The following is an 8,999-nucleotide window of genomic DNA, read 5'->3' as shown; positions in this document are numbered from 1 at the left end:
TCGAAACAAGATTTACGCAATACCGATGTTATTCTCCAGCGATTTTCCGCGTATAACTTGTTCAACGCAAAGGTCAGATGGACAAAAATCAGCAATACGCCGAACGTTATTTCAGATTCGACAAATCTGCAAACTCGCATCATTAGCCAAGCAGAGACTTGTTAACGTGTTGTTCCGTTTATTATTTTATTTTGGATTTTTGATGAATTGAAATTTGACCTAGCTGCGATTGTTTCATCAGATTTTGTACTTTTTTTTTTTAGACTTTCGGAAGTATTTTTATTTTTTTCTTATCAAAGATAACATCCTCTCAGAGGATATATTTACGATTCCAACAAGTCGTTGTTCTTGTATTTCGGATATTCCGTTCGCCTACAAACGTGGTTACCGTTTTACCAATCGTTTTCTGCTTAGCATAACTTTGAAGCAGATTGAATTTTTTTTTTTTAGTTTCAAATCAGAAATTTGGAACTTTCAGATGTATACCGTTTCATTCTATTTCGTCAAATAGTCTGGTCACGATAAAGCAATCATTTTCTACTGCTCTTGCATCAGAAACCCCCGTAATATTATACTCAATCAAATTAATGTTAAGAAGAATTAATGATACAGTGTACTTATCACAAACTTCTCGACAAACATCGAGTGGTTATCTTTGTTCAGCATTATCAAACAAGCTTTGATATCCACTTCTGAAGCCGCATTTTGTCGGTCAGAAAAGCTCTCTTCTGTATACCACCGTTGCTTCGCGTTTCATGCGTTGGACCAAGTCACTTCACTCGACGTGCAAACAATTAGAATTAGCGTAATACCGACGTCATACACCCTCCGGCAGTTTCCTGCATGCAATTTAGGCAACTCGACGACTGCATCGACGAATCCGTTACATTGAAATAAAAATCAGCAACATGCCGAACGATATTTTAGATCCTACAAGTTGGAAAACTCACGTTACTTTGCACAATAAGAATGCGGCCCGGTATTAGCCAAGCTGAGATTCGTAAAATTAATCGTTTGCTTATTACTTTATTTCGTAAATACACAGAAAATGTCACAGTAACAAAAAAATATGCAGGGGTATTTTAACACGCAATCAGTGTGTTTCTGTTGATTTACACGCGCGAAGTTTAGTCAGCGCAAATCGGTCCGCCGCAGCATTCCGGGTACACCTTCGAATTGTCCTGTTGTTTGAAACCGATTTGTTTACCCTCGGCACACTGGTAACTACCGCATCTAAATATTCAAAATTCGATAAGCAAATGCCGATGCGAAAATCTCAAGCTGGGGCGCAAATTCGATATACTTACCCGACACCACGCATTTCACTAGGCCCCACACACTCCATAATCCCACATCCGTTTTTCATCGATTCGGGCATGGTGTAATTGGGCGGACAATTTTCTGCACGGTGGAAATAATAATGATAATAATTTACTGCCAAAATTCACTTCAAATCGTCAGTTGACTTGCAATAAAACAAAAATTAAAATTAAAGCACGGAACAAGATCTGACGTTTGTATGAATCTAGTCTGTAACCGATACTGATTATACGCAAACCCAATACTACTGACTTTAATCGATCGATTCTATTTCAAGTTGAGATATCTTATTCTTGATTTTCTGTTTTATCAATTCGTTTGAAATAATAAATTAGCAGGTACAGGGATGAATTTTTATTCGGTTAAGTCACTTACTCAGTTGCGGTATCTGTTCAGACAGACTGACGAAGACGAAAAATACGGCAAGAAATGCAGCAAGCTTCATGGTTACGAAAACTTCGCGTAGCAGGTTGAAAAAAGTACTCGCTTCTCCACCGGGAATCAAACGTGAATAATGAAGCACGGAGCATCGGCGGACTTATTTTATACCAATCGGCGGTGGTATGATTAATGAGTCGAATGGACCAATGTACACAGTCATTGTACATAATTATATGCAGATAACAACGATTTCGATAAGCGACCACTGATGAGTGTGAGTCGTAAACAGCGAGCATCGGCGGAGAAAATACAGATTCCATTTACGTAATCGCTCCTTAGCTTCGCTATTGAGGAATAAGTGTGATGTATATTAGACTGGGCCAAAAAAATTGACTATTTTTTTTTTTGAAAAATATATTGAGAATATCATTCAGTATGGCAAAAAAAAAATTTCATGAAATTTTAAGCCCTTAATATTAACTTTAAGAGGTCTATCATCGTTATTTTTGATTTTTAATAATAATTTGATGTTTTACGTCAGAACTGTTGAAATATTGAAGTGAAAAAATTTATGTTCACTTATCCCTTTATAAAATTAAATTCCCTACAAAAAAGGTCTGATTAGAGATTTTTGTCAGACAAGCCGTTTCCGAGTAATTAAGCTTAATAAATTGATATAATTTCTCGATTAATTTCTCGATTAATTCTCGATTAATTCTCGATTAATTCTCGAGAAATTATATCAATTTATTAAGCTTAATTACTCGGAAACGGCTTGTCTGACAAAAATCTATAATCAGACCTTTTTTGTAGGGAATTTAATTTTATAAAGGGATAAGTGAACATAAATTTTTTCACTTCAATATTTCAACAGTTCTGACGTAAAACATCAAATTATTACTAAAAATCAAAAATAACGATGATAGACCTCTTAAAGCTAATATTAAGGGCTTAAAATTTCATGAAATTTTTTTTTTGCCATACTGAATGATATTCTCAATATATTTTTCAAAAAAAAAAATAGTCAATTTTTTTGGCCCAGTCTAACGTATATATCGATGCGAGCCTGAATGAGTACTGAAGAAAAAAATAAAATAATTCCGAGAAGAGTCAGTTATCCAGTGTACTTATCGCGAAACTCTCGAAAACCATTCGGTGTTTATTCCTACTTGGCATATTTAAACAAACTTTGATTAACGTCCGATCGACTGTCCTCATTTTAGATAATTCGAAAAATTGGATTGCTACAAGTTCGCGAACTCACATCACTTTCTACAGATAAGAATTTGACTCTGTATTGGTAAAGGAGACTTGTTTTAAAATTAACTTGCTGGGTACTACTTTATTTTATAAGCACAAAGAACATGTCATAGGAATAGAATAATATTCGCGGTTATTTCGCCACTCGATTAATATTTTTCTCCAGATTTACACGCGCGAAGTTTAGTCAGCGCAAATCGGTCCGCCACAGCATTCCGGATACACCTTCGAATGGTCCTCTTGTTTGTAACCGATGTCTTTACCCGGGGGGCACATGTAAAGACCGCACCTAAAAATTTTAATTACAACAAGCAAACGGTGATGCGAAAATCTCGAGCTGAAGTGCAAAGTGGATACACTTACCCGATAGCCGTTACGGTGTTAGGCTGCCCGTTACAATCAAGACGCTCGCATGTCGAATCGTTCTCCGCCTTATGCGCAATGGAATTGGGCGGGCAATTTACTTTAAGACAAAGTTTGTTCGTTAGATTAAATCGTCAAGAGCTGCAGGTACTGAATTTGGTTCAGTAAATCGACTCACTCAGTTTTGGTATCTGCTCGGAGAGATTGACGAAGACGAAAAGTACGACAAGGACTGCGGTAAACTTCATGGCTACTAAAAATGTCGCGCTGCAGGTTGGGAAAAGTATGTAGTTGCTACTTCACCGGCTTTCGGTATCCTGACGCACCGAGCAACAGCAGAATTTTATACCGCTTGGAAGTGGTCTGGTTGATGAGTTTAATGTCCGTGTGTGTATAGCGACAGTTAATTATACTCCTTTAGCGCAGATATAAATTCGATGTGCCAAATTACATTCGTAAAATTCTCCGATAGCTTTGCAAATGAGAGTCAAATGTCATCGATAAAAATACGATAGAGTACCGAAAATACATACGCGATCAAATAATGTCGAGGAGATTTAACGATCCAGTTTCCTTTCTGCAAGACTCTGGAGAAGGTTTGATTTTTTCTTTCTAAACAACGATTTCAAATGGACTTTCAATTTTGTTCCTTTTGACCTTTTGAGTCACAGTTGCAAGTGTTATTACCTCCTATTTTATATCATTTTTTCGTACATTTAGAGGACTTTGAAAACATATTTCTTGGCAGTTTTTTGCTGTTACTGATAGTATACCAATAACCTTTTATAATGTAAATTATTATCGTTAGAAGCAATTTGATTGAAAAAATCGTGAAAATTGAATGAATAATTCATGTCCGAGAAAGTGAACCCTCTACACGTAAACTTGTTTTACATAAATTATAATCGAATCCAATCGGCTACCCCGAAATCCCTTGCATAGAGTTTTTTGACCGTATTCGATCAAATTTGAAACTTTTGTCCACCATGTTGGATCGGGCAACTTGAATTTTCAAAATCTAATTTCAGATTCGTAATCAGCGGTCTCAAAAACTACGGAACTCAATCTTGTTATAAAAATTGCCTCCGCTCAATAATGTTAGATTCAAAGCGTTGAAGCTGCGTTTTGTCTATCAAAAAAGCTGCGCCAGAGGTGTTCGAGTGATTATCGAACAGACGTTACTTCTATCGCGGTTTCTGGATATCACGAGGTGCCTGATATCCGAATTCGCTGAGCAAGGTTTCAGCAATCGCGTTGCACTCTTGGTGGTGGTTGCTGGCTATGTCAATACGAGTTCGAAAGCGCCAGCCAATCGTCGAGTTTCGGCTGAAGTAGTAGATCAACAGAGTTAAAGGTCAGTTAATTCTCTCCTTCGAATCGCCGCTTCGATTACCTAAATATAAATACGCGAAGGTTGAGACGTTGAATTGAACGAGATATGCACGCAGCATGAAAGTCTGAACGCCACGTTGAATAAAACGGGTAAAGTACTCGCTAGTTCGTATTGATGGAACTTTGTTTCCATCCGGCTGGTAGGTTAGGGGCCGTACTTAAATTACGTAACGGAATTTGAAGAACTTTTCAACCCCTACCCCCCCTGCGTATCAGATCATAACAAAATGTCAACCCCCCCCCCCCCCCCCCGTCCCAAATTGTACGTAATTTTTCGGAATCAAATAACGAAATAGCATAAAATTTTATTAAAATCATTTGTATTTTTCATTATTCTTTTATTTATTAATTATTAATTAATTATTAAGTGTTTTAATTACTGTAAGTTGAGTGATCTAATGCCAAGAGCTACCGCAGCGCGCTAGTTTCAAAATGTTAAAGGTTTGGCTATAACAGAATCTGGCGCGGGAATTCAGTTTGAATTTTTTTATTAATCATCAAAAAATTTTACATTCAATTCAAAAAATTACGTACAAGCATCAAAAGACCCCCTCCCCCGTATCGTAACAAAGTGTAACAATCGAGTCTGACCCCCCCCCTCCCTTACGTTTGTTACGTAATTTAAGTATGGCCCCTTACGAGTACAACTGACCGAAAATCCATCTGACAATTTCTCTACAGCTTCATTTCACGTCGTTAATGGTGGTTTTTTTTTTTTTGTTTGTCGAGTGTAGAGAGGAAGGCCGGGGGTGGGGGAGGAGGAGATGAAAGATATAACGAGAGATACACTTTATTTCCACAGTAAAAAATATGTGCTACATTTTATCGTCGATGTGGCTTTATTAGTGTTCGTAAATACGTTGTGTAACGTATACTTGAAACTATAATTTGCGACGTTCTTACATCGGGTATTGCGGATAATTCCAGAAGCGTCACGCGCTGTGCTTGTGCGATAAATTTTTCCTGTTATTCCGTTCACCTACCGTTCTTTTCATTTTTATTCCACCGAAGAGACGTGTAATAAAACACGTCACGTTGCTGGACACACTCAACCAGATCACGTACCAGCCAGTTTCGGTCGCGTACAACCTTCTCCTCCGTTCCCCCTTCTCATTATTCCTCGATTTCAGTTGAGACCGGGAATTCAGCCCGTAACGTGTGTCCGTTGCGGTAATTTCGCCGACCTTACGAATATCGTCCACAAGTGTCACGAGACCCGGCAGACGGTATTATATGTTTTTAAAGACAACGCGCCGTCCTGGGAAAACTATAACGATACGGGAAACAGCGGGTCAGCACCTGAGGGGTTCAATTTTTGTGACGTTATTCCCGCTGAGGTTGACCTGAACGTATTTCTCGATGCCGTTGAAGGCGCAATTGTTTATCGAGTGTATCCGATTGTCGGATAGGTCGAGAAACCGGAGATTGGGCAGCTGAATGAAGGCCTCGTAGGGGAGGACGGTGATTTGGTTGCGGGCGAGGAGCAGACTCCGCAGGTTGTTCAACCCCCGGAACGAACCCTGGGAAACTACGGGTTCGTCGAGGCTGTCCTGGAGGGCGACGATATCCGTGAAGGAGACGTTGACGCGGATCTTGGAAATCCTGTTCCCCGACAGGCGCAAAGTCCGGAGGGACGCGAGGCCGAGAAAAGCGCCGTCGTCGATGGCCTCGATCAGGTTGTTCCCGATGTCGAGGCTACGGAGCCGAGCGGCGCCGGCGAAGCCACTCCGAGGCAGTCGCACCAGCTTGTTGTGTCCCAGGAAGAGGTCCTTTAGGCGAGGCAGATGTTCCAGGGCGTTCACCGGCACCCTCGACAATCCGTTGAAGGCCAGATAGAGGCCCCCGAGTCTCGGAAGCCCGGTAAAGGCGCGTTCACCGACCTGGGTCACCTCGTTCTCGCCCAAATGAAGCCACTGGAGGCTCACGAGGCCTCGGAAGGTCGCCTCTCCGACTCGAACGATGCGGTTCCCCCTGAGGTAGAGCTCCCTCAGCTCCCCGAGTCCGTCGAAGGCCCCGTCCTCTATCCGCGCGATCAGGTTCCTCGATAAGTCGAGGTGCAGCAGGCCCCTCGCTCCTCCGAAGGTGTGGGGTGCCAGGCTGGCCACCCGGTTCCGAGCCAGGTGAAGCTCTTCGAGGTCGGCGGCCACGGCGAAGGCGCCGGGCTCGATGCCCTTGACCAAGTTCCCGTTCATCGCCAATTTCCGGAGGTTCCTCAGCCCTCGAAACAGGCCGGCTCGCAGCAGATCGGCTATGTCGTTGTCGGCCATCAGCAGCTCCGCGACGTTCCGACATTCGGAAAAGGCCCCGTCCTCGACCCCGGTAAGGCCATTTCTGCGTAGGTCCAAGATGCTCGCCCTCGCGTCCGTCACCTTCTTCAAAACACCTTCTTCGGTAACGTTCACCCGGTAGCCACGGACCGTCGTGCTTGCCGTTTCGCCCTTCGCCCGTAGCTCGCTGATCGGCAAGAGCGTCAGCAACAACGGCAGAAGTGCGAACGGTACGGATGTGGTCGAGCGACACCTCCGCGTTAAGTAGATCATTCCGAGAAACTAAAATGGATGAGATAGCCGGAATGCTGTGCCTCTTGTTACGGTTCTACGACTCACGGTTATCTCGTTGACCCGCCTGACCTCGACGAGCTCGGCACTGTATCTCGGAGGCGCGTAATTACTGTTACGCTGGACAGAGAGAGAGAGAGATAGAGAGAGAGAGAGAGAGAGAAAGAGAGAGAAATAACGGGAGAGAGAAAGAGAAACGACGATGATCTGGTGTCGGCCGCGGCTTCCGACGCACAAATTACCGGACGAAAATAGCCTTCACGGACGATGCGTTGAACTCGGTTATTGTGTGTTATTGGAAAGGAAAAGTTTCATTCCCGGGAATAAGAGCGCCACCTCTCATATCCGATGCTTAAATACCTCGACCCAAAGGAAATCAGGAGAGGCTCGCGGAGACATTGGGAGGAAAAGGATCCCCTACAGTATTTCAAAAGCTAGAAGAAGGAGAAGAAGGAGAGCCCATCCACCGCCGCGTTCGGCGCGTAATTCAATTCACGACGATGTTAAATTCATGTCTCGCAGGATGGAACACGCGGAACGTGTGTATACATATATATATGTATATATATACAATATAGACGCGTATACATACGTATAGGGAAGGCCGGGGTCTCCGCGAGGCTTCTTCGCCATAACACCCGAAAGTGTGTCTTTTCCTCTTCATCCGTTCTCGTCTCCCCCCTTCGCTCCCTTCGCTCCCTCCAGAGTTCCAGCCCTCTTCCCTATTCCGGATACATACATTGTTCCGCGCGTTTCCAGGTAGCTGTCCCCAGGCGTGGACCAATAACGAATTCACTCGCGTTTTCTACTCTTCCACCGCGAAATTCCGTCCGCCTTTCCTTTTCGTCAATTTTGCATCGAGCGTCTACCTGTCCCTATTTCCCTCCTCCACCCATTCCCGCCCTTTCTCCATTCGCCTAAGACGAGTTCCATTGGGCAAGGGCCGGGCATCGGGGGATCGGGGGGAATCGTTTTGACGGTAAAAGCGCAGCAGTTTCACTTCCCGTACGGGCATGTATTATGCTCATCGCGTATCGGAGTAGACGAGGCCCCTTCCGGTAACCGGAAATGCGTGGAATATAAATTTTCATTCGGTGCAAGGGAGACTTCTCGCGCCCCACAACCGAACCCGCCACCGACGACCTGCAGCTCAGACCCGAAGCGAAGCGACGCCGCGACGCTGCGACGCTGGGCGCAATGCTCCGAGAAATCGTAAACGCAGAGGCACCCTTACGCGGCTGTAAAAGTGTCACGGGGTGAAATGCGGGGGAACACCCACACCTGCCTTCGCTTTCCAGATCCGAAAACAATTTCGACGGCAAATAGCTGGAATGGGAGGGGCTGCCTGTGAGACAGTGCCGCACTAAATTGAGGAGATCGAACACCGCCTTCCGAGAATTAAAGTCCTCCTCGGCCACTTTATCACGAACCAGTGACGTCGATATGAATCCCCCTCCCCCACCCTCTGCCGTATTCCAGATTGCCGAGGGTACCCCTTATACTTACAGCACCGGGGGCTGCCCACCTGCGCGAAGGGCGCGCACTTTTAACAACGTAACTTTTGGCTGCTCGGAATCAAGTTTTTAACGACACGCCCAGGGCGCTTAGCTTTACTCGTCTTTAAGGGGGCGAGGGGGAGGGTGAGGGGACGAGAAGAACTTTTCACCTGTCCTGCAAGTTTGAATGAAATTTATTAAAACCTGGGTAACTGGGTATATGTGTTTA

General features: G+C 43.9%; 1 protein-coding gene across 1 annotated transcript; it reads right to left on the bottom strand.

Moving 5' to 3' along the window:
* Positions 1-5,490: 5,490 nt before the first annotated feature.
* On the bottom strand, positions 5,491-7,257 carry LOC124303432 (insulin-like growth factor-binding protein complex acid labile subunit). Its single transcript, XM_046760619.1, has one exon. The coding sequence runs from the start codon at positions 7,254-7,256 to the stop codon at positions 6,009-6,011; it is 1,248 nt and encodes a 415-aa protein (XP_046616575.1). The 5' UTR covers position 7,257; the 3' UTR covers positions 5,491-6,008.
* Positions 7,258-8,999: the final 1,742 nt, after the last annotated feature.

Source organism: Neodiprion virginianus, chromosome 4 (genome assembly GCF_021901495.1).
Source record: "Neodiprion virginianus isolate iyNeoVirg1 chromosome 4, iyNeoVirg1.1, whole genome shotgun sequence".
In the NCBI taxonomy this organism is placed as follows: domain Eukaryota; kingdom Metazoa; phylum Arthropoda; class Insecta; order Hymenoptera; family Diprionidae; genus Neodiprion; species Neodiprion virginianus.
Note: the sequence above shows the minus strand (reverse complement) of the source record. Positions and strands in the feature narration are given on the sequence as shown.

Coding starts and splice junctions, on each gene's coding strand:
- LOC124303432 (XM_046760619.1), bottom strand. CDS start 7,256: ATGATCTACTTAACGCGGAGGTGTCGCTCGACCACATCCGTACCGTTC.